Genomic DNA, 26,021 nt, shown 5'->3' with positions numbered 1-26,021 from the left:
GTATCATGGTTAATTGTTTACCAGAAAGTGTTAAGTTTACCTGGATTACATTACATGGAAGAAAGACCAACATGAACGTCGGGGACAGTAGATCACCTTCTGGGTGTCGACAAACACTGGCGGTTCAACATGTAGAATTGTTGGCTAATTAATAGAAAATGTCAGCTGATATTTTGTGGCCTGAGGCGATAGGACAGACACCAGCTGGGCACAGCCATCATTCATGTTGGTTTTGTTTTTCCTCTTAGAAAAGATAGGCCCTTAAAGTAATGGAAAAACAAAGGCTAGCTCAAAAATAGCACAGCAATAGCATATCATTACACACCATGGACCCAAACACCCAAGTGTTGAGCAGTGAGCGCTCCCTCCCACTCTCTTAACATCTCCACAGAAGCATATTTCTGTACATCTTGAACCTCTTGAGATTGATTTGAAGTTTGTTGACCACTGTCTATAAAGAGAAGATGAAAATACAGTTGAAATGTAAGAGCAAAACTTACATTTGTGGCAACACAAAATATTTTATTCACATGGATGTGTCCTCCACAGAAATACAGCAGGAAAAACAAAACATTTATTTCTCTCTGGATACTCTACATGTAAGTAATTTTCAATGTAGTCATTGCGTGCCAGGAATATGGGACCAAATAAACTCAGCAAAAAAAGAAACACCCATTTTTCAGGACCCTGTCTTCAAAGATGATTCGTAAAAATCCCAAAACTTCACAGATCTTCATTGTAAAAGGTTTAAGCACAGTTTCCCATGCTTATTCAATGAACCATAAACAATTAATGAACATGCACCTGTGGAACGGTCGTTAAGACACTAACGGCTTACAGACAGTAGGCAATTAAGGTCACAGTTATGAAAACTAAGGACACTAAAGAGGCCTTTCTACTGACTCTGAAAAACATCAAAAGAAAGATGCCCAGGGTCCCTGCGTGAAAGTGCATTAGACATGCTGCAAGGAGGCAGGAGGACTGCAGATGTGGCCAGGGCAATAAATTGCAATGTCCGTACTGTGAGACGCCTAAGACAGCGCTATAAGGAGACAGGACGGACAGCTGATCATCCTCGCAGTGGCAGATCACGTGTAACAGCACCTGCACAGGATTGGTACATCTGAACATTACACCTGCGGGACAGGTACAGGATGGCAACAACAACTGCCCAAGTTACACCAGGAACGCACAATCCCTCCATCAGTGCTCAGATTGTCCGCAATAGGCCGAGAGAGGCTGGACTGAGGGTTTGTAGGCCTGTTGTAAGGCAGACACCAGACATCACCGGCAAGAACGTTGCATACAGGGAAGACATCCTCCTCCCTCATGTGGTACCCTACCTGCAGGCTCATCCTGACATGACCTTCCAGCATGACAATGACACCAGACATGCTGCTTGTTCTGTGCGTGATTTCCTGCAAGACAGGAATGTCAGTGTTCTGCCATGGCCAGCGAAGAGCCCGGAACTCAATCCCATTGAGCACGTCTGGGACCTGTTGGATCGTGAGGTGAGGGCTAGGGCCATTCCCCCCAGAAATGTCCGGGAACTTGCTGGTGCCTTGGTGGAAGAGTGGGGTAACATCTCACAGCAGGAACTGGCAAATCTGGTGCAGTCCATGAGGAGGAGATGCACTGCAGTGCTAAATGCAGCTGGTGGCCACACCAGATACTGACTGTTACTTTGATTTTGACCCCCCCTGTTCAGGGACATATTACTCCAATTTCTGTTAGTCACATGTCTGTGGAACTTGTTCAGTTTATGTCTCAGTTGTTGAATCTTGTTATGTTCATACAAATATTTACACATTGACTGTGAGAGGACGTTTCTTTTTTTGCTGAGTTTACAAAACATTTGAGCAATTGTATTAGTATAAAATATAATTACCACATTTTTTGAGCATAGAATATAGCTCAGTAATTGAATTACTTAATTACTTTATACAGTCATTATTGCTCATCTTTAACAAGGGTGTCAATAATTTCGGACCCCACTGTATGTGGGTTAACCAATATGAAAACAAGCTGGGAAAAGATGGCAACGAAAGCCGGGGTCCAGACCAGAAATGATGGACAATCATGAAAACTCAACCATGAATAAGTGCCCGTTTTAGGCTTGTACTACTTTCCACAGCAGTCCAACATGACACGATTGCAGGATGCTATAGAGGAGAACAGAACAGTATTGGTTGTGTGAAGTACGTGTCCAGGGGGTTAGCGTAGCCTACTGTAAATGTAAATTGAGCCAATCAGCTTAATTTCTGATAGCTCCATGCTTTTCCAGTGCTGAGGTGTAGCCAGTGAGGGTCTGTCTGCCTGAGCAGCATCCCTCATGGGTGGGGTTTAATCCCAGACCAGGTCCTCTTCTGATGATGACAATCAATCAGAGGAATAACTAAAACACTTCTCTTGATCTGTTCTGTTGACATTTTTTCATTTTTCTCTCTCATTTGTTTGTTCATTTAATTGTCTTTATTTATTGAATCCCCCACTCCCCATCCCTCTCATCCACACCTCTGTATCTCTGTGGTGGCCATCTCTCTCTCCAGGCCCTCAGGTGCCTACAGAACTGACGATCTGCACCACCTCCCCATTCTCCCCTGTTGGCAGATGGATGGATCCCTCCTTCACCTCCATCTCACCCTGCATGGCTGGGGCCAGTTCTGCTGCCTGGCAATGGAGAGTTGGGGATGGAAAGGAGGGGAGGGAGGAGAAGGGGAGTGGGGGCGGGAGGAAGAGATGGGGAGGGAAGAAACAAGGGAGGCAAGAGGGGTAGGAGAAATGCAGGAGAATATAGGGAAGCCAGTGAAGAGAGAGTGAGGAGGACAGCGGAGGAAGGAGAGAGACAGAGAGCAGTGAGTTGGAGGGGAGAGGTGGAGAGAGAGGGAATATGAAGATGAAACCAAAGTAGAGCGAGAGAAAGAGAGAGACAAGTTATGAAATATAGCTGCAAGCAGACATTGCAGGGTTCAAGTTATGGTCCCATAGCGGCACCATCAGGACAATTTTGACACCTCGACCTAGGATGAGCTTCTTCTGTAATCCTTACCACGCTTGTCAAATATCAGAACTCAAAATCGAACAGATCATGCAGTATGCTTTTCATGTAATTTGGAAAAATGTTCATGACATTGACTACTTTAAAATGTCTTCTCCAGAACCGCTCAGCACCAAATTTGGAGTATAGCATCTATGGATGCACGTCTTCAAACCTCTTAGATGTAAAGTCTTCTGTTTAGGGGACATGCGTGTTTCTGGTACTGGTTCAGACCAACATGTTTACTTATAAATCGTTCTTTGTACACGGAGCAATAGCCTAGGTTCCCAAGGACACAGTAGTATATTTTGGTGCGCCTGTGTGATGTGAAACCTGAAACCACTTAAGCTTGGATGTCCCTCCTACCATTTCATTCACTCTTCCGACTGTCCATCAACTCATGGCTGAACCATATGACAAAGCACATGCCTGGAATCCTTACATTGTAGCACAGCAGGGGAGAGTGGTTTCATCACTATAGCACATTTGGAGATTGATTTATAGCCATTAATCTAAAATGCTTAACTTCTTGGATATAGGGGGCGCTATTCATTTTTGGATGAAAAACGTTCCCGTTTTAAACAAGATATTTTGTCACGAAAAGATGCTCGACTATGCATATAATTGACAGCTTTGGAAAGAAAACACTCTGACGTTTCCAAAACTGCTAAGATATTGTCTGTGAGTGCCACAGAACTGATGTTACAGAAAAAAACCCAGATAAAAATCCAATCAGGAAGTGCCGCATTTTTTGAAACCGCCTCATGGCAATGACTCCTTATATGGCTGTGAAGGAGCTAGGAGTCAGCTTACGTTTTCCAAGTTTTACCCAAGGTGTCTGCAGCATCGTGACGTATTTGTAGGCATATCATTGGAAGATTGACCATAAGAGACTACCATCTACCAGGTGGTCGCTTGGTGTCCTCCGTCGCAATTATTGCGTAATCTCCAGCTGCAGTATTTTTCCGTTTTCTTCTGATGAGAAGGCGACTGCCACCACTGATAGATTATCGAATAGATATGTGAAAAACACCTTGAGGATTGATTCTAAACAACATTTGCCATGTTTCTGTTGATATTATGGAGCTAATTTGGAAAAAAAGTTTGCCGTTGTAAGTGACTACATTTTCCGGTGTTTTTCTTAGCCAAACGCGATGAACAAAACGGAGCAATTTCGTCTACACAAATAATATTTTGGGAAAAAATGAACATTTGCTATCTAACTAAGAGTCTCGTCATTGAAAACATCTGAAGTTCTTCAAAAGGTAAATTCTTTTTTTGAATGCTTTTGTTTTTGTGAAAATGTTGCCTGCTGAATGCTAGGCTTAATGCTATGCTAGGCTATCAATACTCTTACACAAATGCTTGTGTAGCTTTGGTTGAAAAGAATATTTTGAAAATCTGAGATGACAGTGTTGTTAACAAAAGGCTAAGCTTGTGTTTGAATATATTTATTTCATTTCATTTGCGATTTTCATGAATAAGAAATGTTGCGTTATGGTAATGAGCTTGAGGCTATGATTACGCTCCCGGATACGGGATTGCTCGACGCTAGAGGTTAATAGATTTTAAACAAAAAACACTGTCATAGTTCCTAATGAGCTAGATCTCTGTGTGACATTCACAGCGGTGGGGGCAGATTTTTTTTTATCAAGAAAATATGTACTTTACTGTTATAAGGAAGGTTGGTGGTTTTATAATTTGATTATACCATGTATATTTAGAAAGCATAAGTCATTTCAAGCCTTATTCAAACATTTTTGTTGAAGAGGAAATATACTGAACAAATATATAAAAATGCAACGTGTTGGTCCCAAGTTTCATGAGCTGAAATGAAAAAGATCCCTGAAAAGTTCCATACGCACAAAAAGCATCTCTCAAATGTTGTGCACAAATTTGTTTACATCCCTGTTAGTGAGCATTTCTCCTTTGCCAATATAATCTATGCACCTGACAGGTGTGGTATATCAAGAAGCTGATTAAACAGCAGGATAATTACACAGGTGCACCTTATGCTGGGGACAATAAAAGGCCACTAAAATGTGCAGTTTTGTCACAACACAATGCCAAAGATGTCTGAAGTTGAGGGAGCGTGCAATTGCCATGCGACTACAGCAATGTCCAGCAGAGCTGTTGCCAGAGAATTTAATATTAATTTCTCTACCATAAGCCGCCTCCATTGTTTTGGAGAATTTGGCAGTACGTCCAAAGGGCCTTACAACTGGACAGTACATGTAACCACACCAGCCCAGGACCTCCACATCTGGCTTCTTCACCTGCGGGATGGCCTGAGACGAGCCACCTGAACAGCTGATAAAACTGTTGTTCTGCACAAAATATCAGAAATCGTCTCACGGAAGCTCATCTGCGTGCTTGTCATCCTCACCAGGGAAGGACTATAGTCTCTGATAAAATGCAGACGTATTATCTCCTGGGCCAACCTCCAATCCGAGAGGCACGGAGAGGTGGAATGGGTAAACCCCAGTAAAAGATGAGTCAAGGAAGAGTCAATGTGCACATAGAGAGAGAGAGAACCGTGTTGAGTCATTCTTTCCTGGCCGAGATGCCAAAGTTCTCCCCAACAGCATACCTGCAGGGTTTTTTTCTGCATTTTTGAAAATTATTTAGCGTGGGAAAACATTCAGTGTTAACTTAAATGGCTAAAAACAGGAAATTGGCTTTAAAAACTGCTATTTTTTTTCTCAGCCCCATGGCAAAACTTTCTAGATATGCAGGAAATTAGCTTTAAAACATAATTTGTTTCTCTCTGCCTCATGGCAAATGTGTAGAATTACAGGAAAGTAGCTTTAAAACAGCAAAAAATGTAACACACCATTGACCACAACCACTGCCACGGCCCTGCCCACAAACTAAGCCCAATTTGGACACAGAAAAAAAAACCTGAGCTGCATCTTTAAATTCTCTTACTCTCAATGTAGTGAAGCTGCACCGGCACAGCAACAGCAGTAAACTCAGCTCAACTCCCTAGGAACAGAGGTAAAACACTAGAGGAGTGCCAACACATAACCTGCTCCCCAGCAGTAAGATGAGGGAGGCCTTTTCTATTACAGCATATTGGATGACTTTCATTCATATTCCATTCACCCAGCTCAATGTAACAGCGATGGGTTTAGGCTACTACTTGATAGTCAAATTTTCCCTATATCTATCATGAGGTTGCAACAACCTCATGATATGAATTAAAGTTTACAACATAGGTGCACATAGGTCGAGAGAAATTTGATGACGGACAGTGACACATTCAATACCACCTTGCACACTCTTGCCTGCATCTAGCTGATATAGGGTGTAGTCATTAGTCCAACAGTTGCAAACGAGTTGGAAAAAATTGGACAAATTTTGTTCTGTTTGCTTCCGTTTAAGAAACGCTTTTCAACAGAATCAGCGGAATGAATAGACCCCTGATCACATGTAAACACAGTTCACTTTCATAGCAGCCATGTTGTATTCCTTCTCACATCTATGCGCTCTCCTCCTCTCACCTTGTCCCTTCGCTTGTGGACTTCAATGCACAGCACATCAGCTGTATGTGACCAGGCGGGGAAAAAAAATACTTTCCAAGCCTACCCATATCACCACTACACACAGCCTTCATCATTGTCACCTTATAAGCTAAAGTAACGTCATAGTCAACATAGCTAGTAGAACTATCATGTTAGTAAACCCGCTACAATCATGCACTAACGTTGTAGAGTCAGTAAGCAGTTTAGCATTTACACCGGCGGCAATACATTTGTAAAACCAAACGCTTATCTTGACTTGGAAGAGCTCCAATGTTGTTGGATAGTCATAGCCAGCTAGCTAACATAGCATCCCTCTGTTTGGGTGTTTGAGTAGGCTAAACAAGCTAGCTTCACTTGCTAGCTAAGTAAGTGAAACTGGAAAAAAATGACACTCTCTCACTTGCTTCTCCTTCAAATATTCTCTTTCTCTCACTTTGAGTCAACTACTCACCACATTTTATGCACTGCAGGGCTAGATAGCTGTAGTTTATGCTTCCAGTACTAGATTAATTCTCTGATCCATTGATTGGGTGGACAACATGCCAGTTCATGCTGCAAGAGCTCTGATAGGTTGGAGGACATCCTCCAAAAGTTGACATAATTACTGTGCAAGTCTATGGAAGGGGGTGAGAACCATGAGCCTCCTAGGTTTTGTATTGAAGTCAATGTACCCAGAAGCTTACGGCAAAAAAGCCAGTCAATATCTTACGGCAAAAAAATAGCTTCTGGATATCAGGACAGCGATCACTCACCTCGGTTTTGACAAAGATTCTTCAACAAGCAGGACGCACATGACATTCTCAGAGGAGATAGAGCGGGGTGCCTTGTAAGGATCTGCAGAAGGCGAGTGAGAAAGCTGCCGTGACCGTCAATATTACTCGCCAACATGGAGTCAGAGGACAATAAAATAGACAAGGTACAATCACGAATATTCTACCAACGGGACATCAAAAACTGTAATATAATATGTTTCACGGAATCATGGCTGAATGATGAAATGGATATTCAGCTAGAAGGATATACGCTGCACCCGCATAGAATAGAATAGCACATTCCGGTAAGTCTGTGCATATTTGTAAACAACAGTTGGTGCACAAAATCTAAGGAAATCTCTAGATTTCGCTCGCCTGTAGTAGAGTATCTTGCGATAAAATGCAGACCACACTATTTGCCTAGAGAGTTTTCAGCTATACTTTACGTGGCAGTTTATGTACCACCACAGACAGATGATGGCACTAAGAACGCACTCAGTGGCCAGAGGTGGCCCTCCTAGTGGCCGGAGACTTTAATGCAGACTTTAATGCAGGGAAACTTAAATCAGTTCTACCTCATTTCTATCAACGTTAAATGTGCAACCAGAGGGGGGAAAAAAATTCTAGATCACCTGTACTCCACACACAGAGACGCGTACAAAGCTCTCCCTCGCCCTCCATTTGGTAAATTTGACCACAATTCTATCCTCCTGCTTGCAAGCAGGAAGCACCAGTGACTCAGTCTACCAAAAAAAGGGTCAGATGAAGCAGATGCTAAACTACAGGACTGTTTTGCTATCACAGAATATATTCCGTGATTCTTCCGATGGCATTGAGGAGTACACCACATCCGTCACTGGCATTATCAATAAGTGCATCGAGGACGTCGTCCCCACAGTGACTTTACGTACATTCGTGGCCAAAAGTTTTGAGAATGACACAAATATAAATTTTCACAAAGTTTGCTGCTTCAGTGTCTTTAGATATTATTGTCAGATGTTACTATGGAATACTGAAGTATAATTACAAGCATTTCATAAGTGTCAAAGGCTTTTATTGACAATTACATGAAGTTAATGCAAAGAGTCAATATTTGCAGTGTTGACCCTTCTTTTTCAAGACCTCTGCAATCCGCCCTGGCATGCTGTCAATTAATCAAATCAAATTTTATTTGTCACATACACATGGTTAGCAGATGTTAATGCGAGTGTAGCGAAATGCTTGTGCTTCTAGTTCCGACAATGCAGTAATAACCAACAAGTAATCTAGCTAACAATTCCAAAACTACTACCTTATAGACACAAGTGTAAGGGGATAAAGAATATGTACATAAAGATATATGAATGAGTGATGGTACAGAGCGGCAGTGATACATGTATTACATAAAGCTGCAGTAGATGATATAGAGTACAGTATATACGTATACATATGAGATGAATAATGTAGGGTATGTAAACATTATATTAGGTAGCATTGTTTAAAGTGGCTAGTGATATATTTTACATTTCCCATCAATTCCCATTATTAAAGTGGCTGGAGTTGAGTCAGTGTGTTGGCAGCAGCATCTCAATGTTAGTGGTGGCTGTTTAACAGTCTGATGGCCTTGAGATAGAAGCTGTTTTTCAGTCTCTCGGTCCCAGCTTTGATGCACCTGTACTGACCTCGCCTTCTGGATGATAGCGGGGTGAACAGGCAGTGGCTCGGGTGGTTGTTGTCCTTGATGATCTTTATGGCCTTCCTGTGACATCGGGTGGTGTAGGTGTCCTGGAGGGCAGGTAGTTTGCCCCCGGTGATGCGTTGTGCAGACCTCACTACCCTCTGGAGAGCCTTACGGTTGTGGGCGGAGCAGTTGCCGTACCAGGCGGTGATACAGCCCGACAGGATGCTCTCGATTGTGCATCTGTAGAAGTTTGTGAATGCTTTTGGTGACAAGCCAAATTTCTTCAGCCTCCTGAGGTTGAAGAGGCGCTGCTGCGCCTTCTTCACGATGCTGTCTGTGTGGGTGGACCAATTCAGTTTGTCTGTGATGTGTACGCCGAGGAACTTAAAAAACTTACTACCCTCTCCACTACTGTTCCATCGATGTGGATAGGGGGTGTTCCCTCTGCTGTTTCCTGAAGTCCACAATCATCTCCATAGTTTTGTTGACGTTGAGTGTGAGGTTATTTTCCTGACACCACACTCCGAGGGCTCTCACCTCCTCCCTGTAGGCCGTCTCGTCGTTGTTGGTAATCAAGCCTACCACTGTTGTGTCGTCCGCAAACTTGATGATTGAGTTGGAGGCGTGCGTGGCCACGCAGTCGTGGGTGAACAGGGAGTACAGGAGAGGGCTCAGAACGCACCCTTGTGGGGCCCCAGTGTTGAGGATCAGCGGGGTGGAGATGTTGTTGCCTACCCTCACCACCTGGGGGCGGCCCATCAGGAAGTCCAGTACCCAGTTGCACAGGGCGGGGTCGAGACCCAGGGTCTCGAGCTTGATGACGAGCTTGGAGGGTACTATGGTGTTAAATGCCGAGCTGTAGTCGATGAACAGCATTCTCACATAGGTATTCCTCTTGTCCAGATGGGTTAGGGCAGTGTGCAGTGTGGTTGAGATTGCATCGTCTGTGGACCTATTTGGGCGGTAAGTAAATTGGAGTGGGTCTAGGGTGTCAGGTAGGGTGGAGGTGATATGGTCCTTGACTAGTCTCTCAAAGCACTTCATGATGACGGAAGTGAGTGCTATCTCAGTTACCTTAGCTTTCTTGGGAACAGGAACAATGGTGGCCCTCTTGAAGCATGTGGGAACAACAGACTGGGATAGGGATAGATTGAATATGTCCGTAAACACACCAGCCGGCTGGTTTGCGCATGCTCTGAGGGCGCGGCTGGGGATGCCGTCTGGGCCTGCAGCCTTGCGAGGGTTGACACGTTTAAATGTTTTCCTCACGTCGGCTGCAGTGAAGGAGAGTCCGCATGTTTTGGTTGCGGGCCGTGTCAGTGGCACTGTATTGTCCTCAAAGCGGGCGAAAAAGTTATTTAGTCTGCCTGGGAGCAAGACATCCTGGTCCGTGACGGGGCTGGTTTTCTATTTGTAATCCGTGACTGACTGTAGACCCTGCCACATACCTCTTGTGTCTGAGCCGTTGAATTGAGATTCTACTTTGTCTCTATACTGATGCTAAGCTTGTTTGATTGCCTTGCGGAGGGAATAGCTACACTGTTTGTATTCGGTCATGTTTCCGGTCACCTTGCCCTGATTAAAAGCAGTTGTTCGCGCTTTCAGTTTCACGCGAATGCTGCCATCAATCCACGGTTTCTGGTTTGGGAATGTTTTAATCGTTGCTATGGGAACGACATCTTCAACGCACGTTCTAATGAACTCTCTCACCGAATCAGCGTATTCGTCAATGTTGTTGTCTGACGCAATACGAAACATATCCCAGTCCACGTGATGGAAGCAGTCTTGGAGTGTGGAATCAGATTGGTCGGACCAGCGTTGAACAGACCTCAGCGCGGGAGCTTCTTGTTTTAGTTTCTTTCAACAAAATGGAGTCGTGGTCAGCTTTTCCGAAAGGAGAGCGGGAGAGGGCCTTATATGCGTCGCGGAAGTTAGAATAGCAATGATCCAAGGTTTTTCCAGCCCTGGTTGCGCAACCGATATGCTGATACAATTTAGGGAGTCTTGTTTTCAGATTAGCCTTGTTAAAATCCCCAGCTACAATGAATGCAGCCTCCGGATATATGGATTCCAGTTTGCAAAGAGTCAAATAAAGTTCGTTCAGAGCCATCGATGTGTCTGCTTGGGGGGGAATATATACGGCTGTGATTATAATCGAAGAGAATTCCCTTGGTAGATAATGCGGTCGACATTTGATTGTGAGGAATTATAAATCAGGTGAACAGAAGGACTTGAGTTCCTGTATGTTGTTGTGTCCACACCACGTCTCGTTAACCATGAAGCATACGCCCCCGCCCCTCTTCTTACCAGAAAGATGTTAGTTTCTGTCGGCGCGATGCGTGGAGAAACCAGCTGGCTGCACCGACTCCGATAGCGTCTCTCCAGTAAGCCATGTTTCCGTGAAGCAAAGAACGTTACAGTCTCTGATGTCCCTCTGGAATGCTACCCTTGCTCGGATTTCATCAACCTTGTTGTCAAGAGACTGGACATTGGCGAGGAGAATGCTAGGGAGTGGTGCACGATGTGCCCGTCTTCGGAGTCTGACCAGAAGACCGCTTCGTTTCCCCCTTTTACGAAGTCGTTTTTTTGGGTCGCCGGCTGGGATCCATTCCGTTGTCCTGGGTGAAAGGCAGAACACAGGATCCGCTTTGCGAAAGTCATATTCTTGGTCGTACTGATGGTGAGTTGACGCTGCTCTTATATTCAGTAGTTCTTCTCAACTGTATGCAATGAAACCTAAGATGACCTGGGGTACCAATGTAAGAAATAACACGTAAAAAAAACAAAAACTGCATAGTTTCCTAGGAACGCGAAGCGAGGCGTCCATCTCTGTCGGCCACTGATGGCAGCCCATTCTTGCATAAAAAATGATTGGAGTTTGTCAGAATTTGTGGGGTTGTGTTTGTCCACTAGGCCTCTTGAGGATTGACCACAAGTTCTCAATGGGATTAAGGTCTGGGGAGTTTCCTGGCCATGGACCCAAAATATCAATGTTTTGTTTCCCCAAGCCACTTAGTTATCACTTTTGCCTTATGGCAAGGTGCTCCATCATGCTGGAAAAGGCATTGTTCATCACCAAACTGTTCCTGGATAGTTGGGAGAAGTTGCCCTCGTGGATGTATTGGTACCATTCTTTATTCATGGCTGTGTTCTTAGGCAAAATTGTGAGTGAGCCCACTACCTTGGCTGAGAAGCAAGTCCACACAAGAATGGTCTCAGGATGCTTTACTGTTGGCATGACACAGTACTGATGGTAGCGCTCCCCTTGTCTTCTCCAGACAAGCTTTTCCGGATGCCCCAAACAATTAGAAAGGGGATTCTTCAGAGAAAATGATTTGACCCCAGTCCAATCCCTGTACCTTTTGCAGAATATCAGTCTGTCCCTGATATTTTTCCTGGAGAGAAGTGACTTCTTTGCTGCCCTTCTTGACACCAGGTCATCCTCCAAAAGTCTTTGCCTCACTGTGCGTGCAAATGCACTCACACCTCCCTGCTGCCATTCCTGAGCAAGTTCTGTACTGGTGGTGCCCCAATCCCGCAGCTGAATCAACTTTAGGAGACGGTCTTGGCGCTTTTTGTGGGCCCTGAAGCCTTCTTCACAACAATTGAACCACTCTCCTTGAAGTTCTTGATGATCTAATAAATGGTTGATTTAGGTGCAATCTTACTGGCAGCAAAATATCCTTGCCTGTGAAGCCCTTTTTGTGCAAAGCCTTTGATGACAGCACGTGTTTCCTTGCAGGTAACCATGGTTGACAGAGGAAGAACAATGATTCCAAGCACCACCCTCCTTTTGAAGCTTCCAGTCTGTTATTCGAACTCAATCAGCATGACAGAGTGATCTCCAGCCTTGTCCTCGTCAACACTCACATCTGTGTTAATGAGAGAATCCCTGACATGATGTCAGCTGGTCCTTTTGTGGCAGGGCTGGAATGCAGTGGAAATGTTTTTTGGGGATTCAGTTCATTTGCATGGCAAAGAGGGACTTTGCAATTAATTGCAATTCATCTGATCACTCTTCATAACATTCTGGAGTATATGCAAATTGACATCATACAAACTGAGGCAGCAGACTTTGTGAAAATGTATATTTGTGTCATTCTCAAAACTTTTGGCCACGACTGTACATACCCTAACCAGAAGCCATGGATAACATTCGCACTGAGCTAAATGGTAGAGCTGTCACTTTCGAGGTGCGGGACTCTAACCCGGAAGCTTATAAGAAATCCTGCTATGCCTTCCAATGAACCATCAAAAGGCAAAGCATCAATACAGGGCTAAGATTGAATCGTACTACACTGGCTTGCAAACTATTACAGACTACAAAAGGGAAGCACAGCCGCGAGCTGCCCAGTGACACAAGCCAACCAGATGAGCTAAATCACTTCTATGCTCGTTTCGAGGCAAGCAACACTGAGGCATACATGAGAGCATCAGCTGTTCTGGACGACTGTGTGATCACGCACTCCGTAGCCGACATGAGTAAGACCTTTAAACAGGTCAACATTCACAAGGCTGTGGGGCCAGATGGATTACCAGGACCTGTGCTCCGGGCACGTGCTGACCAACTGGCAGGTGTCTTCCCCTGACATTTTCAACATGTCCCTGATTGAGTCTGTAAAGCAGACCACCATAGTCCCTGTGCCCAAGAACACAAATGCAAACTGCCTAAATGACTATGTAGTGCTTTGAAAGGCTGGTCATAGCTCACATCAACACCATTATCCCAGAAACCCTAGACCCACTAAGTTGCATAGCGCCCAAACAGATCCACAGATTATGCAATCTCTATTGCACTCCACACTGCCCGTTCCCACCTGGACAAAAGGAACACCTACGTGAGAATGCTATTTGTTGACTACAGCTCAGCGTTCGACACCATAGTACCCTCAAAGCTCATCACTAAGCTAAGGATCCTGGGACTAAACACCTCCCTCTGCAACTGGATCCTGGAAATCCTGAATGGCCGCCCCCAGGAGGTGAGGATAGGTAGCAACACATCTGCCACGCTGATCCTCAACACTGGAGCTCCCCAGGGGTGCGTGCTCAGTCCCCTCCTGTACTCCCTTTTCACCCACGACTGTGTCATGACGTGGCCCTCTTTGGGGATAGCAAGTACCATCCCCCTCTCTTCACCTATCCCCTCTCTCGCTCACCACTTCTCTCTCTTCCCCCTACACCCAGGCTCTGTTATTGCAGGTCATAAATTCCTAGAGGAGTCTCTCTCCTCATGGCCAGACAGTATAGAGAGAAGGTTTCACAGGAGATCAAAGGAACCTCTTCTACATCATAGAACTTGAGAACTGAACAATGTCCATGTTTTGGAGAATGTGTACACGGTCGGGGGCGAATCCAGCTACGACCGGTCCATTTCCTTTAATGTTTGTGAAACTCATGGGAGACAATACAGCCACATTACCATAACTCAGTTTATACAAGAGTCTCAGTTGGGAGGCTTGCATCTAATTGTTGTACAACATGAATGAGTAAAGATGAAACTATTTGTGAAATTATGTAATGTGATTTTAAACTGTTTAATGAAGGAAACTCCAATTCCCTTTGGAGTTTAACTAAGTCATAGGCCCGCCCCATGAGCACAGACATTGATCTGTCATCATGGGACAGCCCTTTCCTATGGTTCTGGATATAACCCCCACCTTGGGAATTTCCCAGTAGACCAGTACCTCGATCACAGAGGGAGCTAAGGTTGTAATGGTTGCTGAATCTTTTAAACATACCACTTGGTTAAACTCTGAGACTATCGATACCGACAGAATAAGAGCAAATCTTTGATACTAATTACTAGTTTGCAGCTAGGAATTCTGTACCATTGAACGCAAAGACCAACAACCGCCGAAACATCGATCTATAAGAACATTTCTGTATATTACTCTGAAATATCCATTCTAACCAAAGACTCAAAGGGACAAAGAGAGAATCTCGGATGAACTCTCTTACAGAAAAGGACAATTCCAACAGAGATCACGACGACACACTGAGCGTAAATATATACAGTGCCTTGCGAAAGTATTCGGCCCCCTTGAACTTTACGACCTTTTTGCCACATTTTAGGCTTCAAACATAAAGATATAAAACTGTATTTTTTTGTGAAGAATCAACAACAAGTGGGACACAATCATGAAGTGGAACGACATTTATTGGATATTTCAAACTTTTTTAACAAATCAAAAACTGAAAAATTGGGCGTGCAAAATTATTCAGCCCCTTTACTTTCAGTGCAGCAAACTCTCTCCAGAAGTTCAGTGAGGATCTCTGAATGATCCAATGTTGACCTAAATGACTAATGATGATAAATACAATCCACCTGTGTGTAATCAAGTCTCCGTATAAATGCACCTGCACTGTGATAGTCTCAGAGATCCGTTAAAAGCGCAGAGAGCATCATGAAGAACAAGGAACACACCAGGCAGGTCCGAGATACTGTTGTGAAGAAGTTTAAGGCCGGATTTGGATACAAAAAGATTTCCCAAGCTTTAAACATCCCAAGGAGCACTGTGCAAGCGATAATATTGAAATGGAAGGAGTATCAGACCACTGCAAATCTACCAAGACCTGGCCGTCCCTCTAAACTTTCAGCTCATACAAGGAGAAGACTGATCAGAGATGCAGCCAAGAGGCCCATGATCACTCTGGATGAACTGCAGAGATCTACAGCTGAGGTGGGAGACTCTGTCCATAGGACAACAATCAGTCGTATATTGCACAAATCTGGCCTTTATGGAAGAGTGGCAAGAAGAAAGCCATTTCTTAAAGATATCCATAAAAAGTGTCGTTTAAAGTTTGCCACAAGCCACCTGGGAGACACACCAAACATGTGGAAGAAGGTGCTCTGGTCAGATGAAACCAACATTGAACTTTTTGGCAACAATGCAAAACGTTATGTTTGGCGTAAAAGCAACACAGCTGAACACACACCATCCCCACTGTCAAACATGGTGGTGGCAGCATCATGGTTTGGGCCTGCTTTTCTTCAGCAGGGACAGGGAAGATGGTTAAAATTGATGGGAAGATGGATGGAGCCAAATACAGGACCATTCTGGAAGAAAACCTGATGGAGTCTGCAAAAGACCTGAGACTGGGACGGAGATTTGTCTTCCAACAAGACAATGATCCAAAACATAAAGCAAAATCTACAATGGAATGGTTCAAAAATAAACATATCCAGGTGTTAGAATGGCCAAGTCAAAGTCCAGACCTGAATCCAATCGAGAATCTGTGGAAAGAACTGAAAACTGCTGTTCACAAATGCTCTCCATCCAACCTCACTGAGCTCGAGCTGTTTTGCAAGGATGAATGGGAAAAAATGTCAGTCTCTCGATGTGCAAAACTGATAGAGACATACCCCAAGCGACTTACAGCTGTAATCGCAGCAAAAGGTGGCGCTACAAAGTATTAACTTAAGGGGGCTGAATAATTTTGCACGCCCAATTTTTCAGTTTTTGATTTGTTAAAAAAGTTTGAAATATCCAATAAATGTCGTTCCACTTCATAATTGTGTCCCACTTGTTGTTGATTCTTCACAAAAAAATACAGTTTTATATCTTTATGTTTGAAGCCTGAAATGTGGCAAAAGGTCTCAAAGTTCAAGGGGGCTGAATACTTTCGCAAGGCACTGTATATATTGATTGCAATTATTCCCGAATGAGTGAGCGTTCATGTGCAAAGGATTAGCATTTCAATTGTTCAATTATCAACTGTGTGGTGTCTTTTGTATTTCGCGCCATACCGGTTTAGCCCACTAGGGCACATCCCCTATAATTTCTTTGTAACTATATCTACTTTGTTTGTTTGTTTATGCATTTCTGTGATTATTTTGTTAGTTAATAAATAAATAATTGAGACAATTGATGTATGGATGATCCATAGTGAAGACAGTTCGTTCAGATAACCAACAATTTAAGACGTTTGGACTAAGACTAACGTGAGGTAAAGAATAATTGATCAGATATTAAAATATCTTAGGAGAATTATAACTTTGTAATCTGAATATTTTCCTTGGAGCCCCGACTTCCTAGTTAATTATATTTACGTGATTAAACTAATCACCCTACAGAGGGAAGTGCGTATGGCCCAGTACATCACTGGGACTAAGCTGCCTGCCATCCAGGACCTCTGTACCAGGCGATATCAGAGGAAGGCCCTAAAAATTGTCAAAGACCCCAGCCACCAATCATAGACTGTTCTCTCTACTACCACATGGCAAGCGGTACGGCAGTGCCAAGTCTAGGACAAAAAGGCTTCTTCTCAACAGTTTTTACCCACAAGCCATAAGACTCCTGAACAGGTAATCAAATGGCTACCCAAACTATTTGCATTGTGTGCCCCCCCAACCCCTCTTTTACGCTGCTGCTACTCTCTGTTTATCATATATGCATAGTCACTAACTATATATTCATGTACATACTACCTCAATTAGCCCGACCACCAGTTCCCCCGCACATTGGCTAACGGAGCTATCTGCATTGTGTCCCGCTACCCACCACCCGCCATCCCTTCGTTTACGCTACTGCTACTCTCTGCTTATCATATATGCAGTGTCACTTTAACCACATCTACAGTGTAGATGCCCATTTTCCACCATAATTTGCAAATAAATTCATTAAAAATCCTACAATGTGATTTTCTGGATTTTTTCTCTCTCATTTTGTCTGTCATAGTTGAAGTGTACCTATGATGAAAATTACAGTTCTCTCTCATCTTCTTAAGTGGGAGAACTTGCACAATTTGTGGCTGACTAAATACTTTTTTGCCCCACTGTACATGTACATACTACCTCAATCAGCCCGACTAACCGGTGCCTGTATATAGCCTCATTACTGTATATAGCCTCGCTGCTGTTATTTTTTACTGTTGTTTTTATTTCTTTACTTACCTATTGTTCACCGAATACTTTTTTATTTTTTTATTGCACTGTTGGTTAGAGCCTGTAAGTAAGCATTTCACCTTAAGGTCTATCTATACCGGTTGTATTCCGCGCATGTGACAAATAAACTTAGATTTGATTAGAAGCTAGCTGTCCTCTAGCTACACCATGGTGCTACCCTACAACATGCTGTTGTGGCTACTGTAGACCTTAATTGCAAAATTGTGTGTTTTAATAAATTATTTGATGACATGAGATATTTAGCATATTTGTATATGAAATTCACTGAGGATGGTCCTCCCCTTCCTCCACTGATCCCCAAGTTACCCAAGCTATTGCGCACAGAGGACATGTCTGGTGCACCAGACTAGCCAACACAAGACAAAGGTGAGTTGATACCAGCTGGTGTCTGATCTAGACAACAGTATTATATCCACACTGAAAAGATTTCACTAGATTAAACCAAACTCTCATGACATCAACATAAGTAACAGCCATGAAATCAGCCCTGCAACAGAAAGCTCACAGCTTAAACTATGCAACCACCTAGCTACAGCATCCAACCAAACACATCTCTAATAGTAAGTTGTACCAACTCCCAAGCATATCCCAGGATCGTATCCATTAGAGCACACCATAGGAAACCATTTAAACATGTTTTTCAACAGAAATATAAAACAAGAGGTTGTTATTGAGCAAGTCCTGGTAGTCCCTCCCTGTTTCAGTCAGCTTTCTTCCATTTGGTGCCTAATGAATATGACCCAGGTGTCAAACAAAAAAAAAGTATTCTTATTCATCTCCGCAATTGTTTTTCATCTGGTTATAACAGGCATCTCTGGCACCGTATGAGGACCCCGCCCAGGACCAGACCCTGTTAGGGTGTAATAGGGCCAGCTTTAGACCTGACCAGTGTCTAAACCATCACAAGGCTAAATGTAAAAAAACATAGTATAATCTGTCACGAGGCCAAACAGACCTTCCTGTTCGGAAATATCTTATTTGAATCTAGCTTGTGTACTTTATTTGATCTAGCTTGTGTAATGGAAACTATTAAATAAAGAGGGAGAAAAAATGTAAAAGATAAATAAATAAAAAGCTGAAGTAATTTTTCAAGAGCTTAGTTATAAATGCTACCATATGTTTGGGAAAACAGTTCGACACATTTCAGGGAGGGGAAAATGTAGTGACCTTTCCCTGACCTTAGAACTGGAAAGGGCGGCAACCTAACGGTCAGTATTGGCCTTGAGTGTACATCTCCTCACAAGCCCACTGTGATTGATTTGCTGAATGTTTAAAAGGCCCACTCTGACATTTACAGACATTTTGATATGAATTTGAATGTTAGCCTACATTTCTCAAACCCCAATCACTCAGCTTTATAGCAAACAAGGTGGAGGTTTGGTGGCCACCGTTTTGTTGAATTTCAAAATAAGGAGTGGGCCTCTAAAACCTTGTTAAATGACAATGGAGTAGTCTCTCTTTGAATAGCCTAACAGAACAGAATGTGGTGGCTGTTCAACAGTTGTATTCTCTCCCCTGCCTGGTCCATATGCCCTTGGTTAACCCAAGAGGCTTAATTTCATCTCTTGGGAACAAGAAATTGGAGATTGATCAGGGCCCGGTCAACTTTGTTGATTTCTGTCAAGCTGTCTGTGTACAATCAACCATTAGAACAAATAAAGCCCATTCACAAAAGTGTACACAAACAACGGTCTGATTGCTGAGAGAGGGGAGAGGAGAGAGAGGTGAAATGGAACCCAGACTGCAGCTAAACACAATGTATGGGGTGGCAATCATGTATACACCTATAGAAACATCACAAACACAAGCCTGGTGGAAGTGAGGGAGAGAAATGTAGGATGTCTATGGTTCCAAGATGGGAATGGGGGACGGATGGGACAAATTACACAACCGACAAAGAGACCAGGTATGACAGAGGATGCCATGCCTCATTCAGCTAGTCGCCCCAAAAAAAGTGATAGGTGGTGGACAGGACATTCTCTGAGTATGCATGGGTATACAATCACATCGGTTCAAATTAACAAGGAGACTCAAATTACTCCAACTCCGAGCAGGACTGGCATTTCTACAAACAGCCAAACAAATCACTTTTAAAAGAGCCAAGCTTTTTTCGGGTCCTCTTTTTATAATGTCACGCAGGGACGAATCGGTGATGGGACGAATCAGAGATATCCATATAAAACTTGACTTTTGGGGAAGTGAGCAAACCAAGCATTACGGAGGACATGTGGCATTCAACATGGTTTTCGAAAAAAACAAGAGTGAAAAACTAAGCGAAGGTCTCGTTCTTTTGTTGTGTTTCTGGCCTTGCCAAGTTGACCACATAAAAGGAGGGACTGCTGTGGGTGCCTATGCACCCTTACTGCTTTCAACACATGGCTCCCATTCTCTGAACTCAACCATCAAGGGATTCAAAGCTAATCTAGTAATTATTACTTTCCTCTTTCTGAAGCTGCATCTGTGCATTTTACATTGTTAAATTAAAACACCAACTCTAGGACTTAAAGGAGAAGGGCATTTGCTTTGAATGGAAGCATGACAATAGGGAGAAAAGCAGAGTGTTGAGTACCTGCAAGCAGTTTGGTGAAATTGCTAATTATGACACTGGCACTTTGATTTCAACATGTCACTAATTATAAAGAGGAAGAGCATCGCACCACATAGTTTTACTGGGATATTGCACAAGATGGTGTGAGTCATTTAAAGGGGGTGTGAGAGACTGAATGTCTGTGTGAGCTCTTAACCACTCAGGTATATTTAGAACCCAACCCTCTATACTCCTCCCCCATCTCACCTACCCCCAATGTCCCTAACATCTGAACCAGCTTTAACACCCCTACACACAACACCCATTCAACCACCTACTCTAACATCATCTGCAAATACCTACTTCATCCAGATCCTCTCCATCCATTTCTCCCTCACCTCCACAATACCATACACTAATCCACCCCCCTCCAGAGGCATGTGATGCCACCATCATGATTAGGTTAGAGTTTACTAGTGTCTGTAAATAAATATTGATAATGGAAAGAAGTGGAGGGCACTCAACCAACGTGAGTCAAGGTGCAACCAAAACATTTGATCATCATTGAAAAAGGCGCAATGATGCGTCTTTTCCTTTTCAATGAATATTGATAACCCATGTATTTGTCTCTGCCTGCAAATCGTCCCGCTCCTAGAAGGTAGGCTATAGGCTATGCAAAATGTAAAAGAAAGTGCATGTATCCGCTCTCATCATTGTTGCTGCCTCAAGTTAAGTAGCCTGCTTCTCCTAGTTGGGTTTGCAAGATCAGCTGCGCGTGTGGTCTCTATTAAATATAGTAGGCTATATGCAAGGAAATGAAGGAAATGTACTTCCTAAATATGATTAAGCTATAGTTTCAGCCTACCACATTGTCTGGAAATAAATATTGATCACTCATATTTGTCTCTGCCTCCAAGCGTTCTGCTCCTATTAAGGTAGGTTATTATGCAACACATAGCTCAAGAGAAAGTGCAAGTGTCCGTTCTCGAGCCAATTCTGTCTCTCTTTCAAACTAAGTTTAGCCTATTCGCTGATGTAGCCCAGTAATACTGATAGCCTAATATAAATAATGGGCCACATGAGAAACTCTGGTAATTTAACCTATTTCTTGGGTTGTTTTTTACATATTTTGATATTGCCTACTGAATGCAAAATAGCTGGGACCATGGTGATCAAGTGATCTGCGTCACATACACCTAAAATAACATTTGTGGGACTGCGGTTGGGTTCGGGACCAGTTCTTGAGGGAGCGGGTAGGAATCCGACAAAAAGCCAGCGGGACCGGGCGGTTACAGTATGAAAAGCTGCGACAGAGTGAGGAGGAAATCAGTCCCGCACAGACCTCTAATGTACCTTTGCAGTCTACTTTACTGGATGTGTGTAAATGTAAAAGGTGTACCTCAGGAGTTTGAGCAACAGGAACTTGGAACCGATGTTAAGATGCAAAAGAGAAGGTCAGAAATACTGCTGTCAGGCCCACCGGACTCAATGGCCAGCTCATCTATGGACGTGTGTCTGTCTGTCTCCGGGTGTTTGTGTGCGTTCCTCACCTGTACAGTAGCGGTGTGCTCGTTGACGGAGGCCAGTTGGACGTACTGCACTTGGATGTCACTGGCCTGTAGGGGGGAGCCCTCCACTGTTGTGGCCCTTCCGTCAGCTGACGCCACTGCTATCAGCTGGGCCCCACGCAGCACCTGACCAGGGGGAGCGAGAACGTGAGAGAAAGAGGGGAGGTGGGATAGAATGTGAGGGAGAGAAAAAGTATGAGAAAAAGAGGGAGGAAGAGGGGAGCGAAAGGAGAGATATTCATATAAAATGTAATTGAAATAAATAGGAAATCTTTATCACAATGAATTTGCTTAAATGAATCACAAAACGATTGTTACTATAATTGCAATAACAATTTTTTCTATGGTGAGTGCTTGTGCAAGGGTCAACCAATGTGTCTGTGTGTCAAACTTCAACACACACGACCCCCAGAAGAGGTCTGCTTAGCATCACCCAAAATGGCACCCTACTCCTTACATAGTCCACTGATTTTGACCAGGGCTCATAGTGCACTGCTTTTGACCAGGGCTCATAGGGCTCTGGTCAGAAGAAGTGCACTATATAGAGAATAGGGTGCCATTTCAGATGTAGACAGTGTTAGCTGCTTCTGCCAGCTAGCTAATGCTCTGAATCAAGAGTTTACTGCCAGGACCTGGGTCTGCTCTGTAACTAACTGGCTGGCTCTCTTCCCTGAAGAGAGGCCAATTAAAATAAACAGCAGAAAGACATTTATGCTCCAATGTGTGTTTACATTATTTTATTAGTCACAACTATCAGGGTGTAACAAGCACAGACTAGTGCCACACACACACACACACACTAGAAGGAGAGAACGCTCCTTCTTTAGGGAAAATCTAGCAAACAAGTCTCGGAGGATGCAGGCGACCAATAGGGAACGCTTAAAGACAGATCAGCCAATAAGAGCCCTACCATTTGAAAAAGTGTTTTGTTTCCCATGCACAGCCGCCATGGAGAGAGAGACAGTGAGAGAAAATGAGAAAGATAAAACACAGAGAAGAGGAGAGAGAGACAGCGAGAGAAAAGGAGAAAGATAAAACAGAGAAGAGAGAGACAGCGAGAAAAAAGGAGAAAGATAAAACAGAGAAGAGAGAGACAGCGAGAGAAAAGGAGAAAGATAAAACAGAGAAGAGAGAGACAGCGAGAAAAAAGGAGAAAGATAAAACAGAGAAGAGAGAGACAGCGAGAAAAAAGGAGAAAGATAAAACAGAGAAGAGAGAGACAGCGAGAAAAAAGGAGAAAGATAAAACAGAGAAGAGAGAGACAGCGAGAGAAAAGGAGAAAGATAAAACAGAGAAGAGAGAGACAGCGAGAGAAAAGGAGAAAGATAAAACACACAGAAGAGGAGAGAGAGGGGAAACCCCTAAACCCTGTTGTGTTGAACTACAGCCAAGCTGTGCCAGAGCTCGTTTTTTAACACACTCATTAATAATAGAGCACGATGGGGCAGTTGAAACATTGGTGTGGGGTATTCCTGTAGATTTACATTCACACACACTATAGGAAACCGGGGCTATAGGTTTAGAGTTATGACTTCTAGACCTAATTGGATAACATACAGTAGGCCAACTGTAATAAGTTGTTGAATGTGCAAACAGACATGCAAAGCTAACATACATCTGACCCAGCAAGACTGATTGAGGGAAATATTAAGTGAGCTGTGTGTGTGTTTGATACTATACTTGTGAAGACCAGAAATCCTCACAAGAATAGTAAACCAAGGAGAATTCGAACAAGTGAGGACATTTGGCGGGTCCTAAAATGGGAAAAAGCCATTTAAGGCGTAGGGGTTAGGTTTAGGGTTAGAATTAGGAGTTAAGGCAAATAGGATTTTGAATGCGAATCAACTGTTGGTCCCCAAAAAGTCCTCACAGGTATAGTAAGACAGCTGTGTGTGTGTGTAAATAAAACCATGGCTCTCGCTTGCATTTAATACTCTACACTACAACATGGTCTGTCTCTCTCTACCTCTTGCATGATGTGAAGCTTCTCTGGTATTTGATGCCGTCTCCAATTCTAACCCAGTCTGACTTACTCCCATGCTAGTAGAGTAGAGCAACTGGGTGCAGGCCTAACAGACATTCCCAATTTGGGGATGAATCAGAATCTGGAGAAAAAAACAAAACCTTAAAAACCCCAATTACAGATTCTGTATGTGACCCACTTGCCCTACCAACCCGCCCCCTTCCACCCCCAACCAAACCCCGACCTTCACTTTGAAGTTGCTGACTCTGTAATGTGTTTTGTGAGTCGTGTTAACCCACCGGGCTCTGGGGGGGGGGGGGGGGGGGGGGGGGGGGAGTTGTGTCAGGCTCCAGGAGATTTAGACAGATTTTTTCACTTCACCACAATGTCTGATGCAGCCAGAACACACCATTCCCAGCCAGCCTGATGGGAGCTATTAGATGAAAAGGAAGCCTCAATGGCTACGCTAGCCAGATCAGTGCCACAAAATTAGACAGACATAGTGAACTAGAGACCGGCTGGTTTAGGGTGACGGTAGCCTTGAGCGACGGGCCATTAATCAGAGAGTTGACGGTTCAAATCCCAGGGCTGACAGAGGAATCCTGCAGGAGTGAGCCAGCAGCTGGAGGGTTGCTGGGTCTAATATCCTATGTCCTACCTACTACCATTTTGCCCTTGAGCAAGGCTCTTAACCCCCCCCAAATCTGCTCCAGTGGCACTGCTCTGTTGTATTGTAATATACACGCACACACTAACAGGGTGTGTGATTCAATTCAATAGTTATTGGTCACATACACGTTTAGCAGATGTTATTGCAGGTGTAGCAAAATACTTGACAAGGGGTCCGTACACACACTGACCACTTACAGAGGGTCATAGCCTTGGTCTGAGAGGGGTCTTGCTGAGAGTCATCTGATTGAACATACACAAACTGAAGGCTGCAGATTGTAGTCTGAGTGATAGTGTATACACAAACTGATCACAGCGAAACAGACTGACCAAGGGTCATTACAGACAAATCGATTATAAACATTCTGTTATATGCATCTGCGGTACATCAAAAGTTCAAGTCAGCTCTGCATAAAAAGACAGACGGCTGTGAAATAAATACAGATAGGCCATCCTTCATATGAACCCTGTAGAAAGACTAGGCTTAAATCGGTTTATTAGGGATACACACATTCAACCATAGTCATTTACATACAGGTGGAGCAGGAATGTCATGACAGTAGGCTAGGAATGTAGTTGGTACTAAATTAAAATGCTTAAGCTGGTATATATGGGGGGGGGGGGGTGATAGGTGAAAATGAGAAAGCAGGTAATTCTGTGAGGTAATGAAAGACTGACAGGTAGATGTGGTGGGTAATGACTGAAAATAGTTGCGCCGGTGTGTGGGGGGTAATAGGTGAAAAGGAACATTGTAATAGATAAAGAGGAGATAAATTATAACTTACAACATGATGAATGAATTCAACAAGGCAGGTACAGCGGGGCAAAAAAGTATTTACTCAGCCACCAATTGTGAAAGTTCTCACACTTAAAAAGATGAGAGGCCTGTCATTTTCATCATAGGTACACTTCAACTATGACAGACAAAATGAGAGAAAAAAATCCAGAAAATCACATTGTAGGTAAGCAGCTTGGTTTGAAGAAATCAACTGTGGGAGCAATTATTAGGAAATGGAAGACATACAAGACCACTGATAATCTCCCTCGATCTGGGGCTCCACGCAAGATCTCACCCCGTGGGGTCAAAATGATCACAAAAAAGGTGAGCAAAAATCCCAGAACCACACGGGGGGGACCTAGTGAATGACCTGCAGAGAGCTGGGACCAAAGTAACAAAGCCTACCATCAGTAACACACTACGCCGCCAGGGACTCAAATCCTGCAGTGCCAGACGTGTCCCCCTGCTTAAGCCAGTACATGTCCAGGCCCGTCTGAAGTTTGCTAGAGAGCATTTGGATGATCCAGAAGAAGATTGGGAGAATGTCATATGGTCAGATGAAACCAAAATATAACTTTGGTAAAAACTCAACTCGTCGTGTTTGGAGGACAAAGAATGCCGAGTTGCATCCAAAGAAC

General features: G+C 43.6%; 1 protein-coding gene across 1 annotated transcript in view; it reads right to left on the bottom strand.

Annotated features, from left to right (window-relative positions):
- Nucleotides 1-496: 496 nt before the first annotated feature.
- Nucleotides 497-26,021, bottom strand: part of LOC139406801 (protein BANP-like) — a 75,055-nt gene continuing 49,530 nt past the window's right edge. Inside the window, exons 12-13 of the mRNA XM_071149853.1 lie at nt 21,956-22,099; nt 497-2,670 (exon numbers count right to left, since the gene is read on the bottom strand). Of these exons, the coding sequence (XP_071005954.1) occupies nt 2,554-2,670; nt 21,956-22,099 (261 nt within the window). The 3' untranslated portion in view covers nt 497-2,553. The remainder of the gene's footprint in view (nt 2,671-21,955; nt 22,100-26,021) is intronic.

This window comes from Oncorhynchus clarkii, chromosome 1, assembly GCF_045791955.1.
Source record: "Oncorhynchus clarkii lewisi isolate Uvic-CL-2024 chromosome 1, UVic_Ocla_1.0, whole genome shotgun sequence".
Taxonomy (NCBI): Eukaryota; Metazoa; Chordata; class Actinopteri; order Salmoniformes; family Salmonidae; genus Oncorhynchus; species Oncorhynchus clarkii.
Note: the sequence above shows the minus strand (reverse complement) of the source record. Positions and strands in the feature narration are given on the sequence as shown.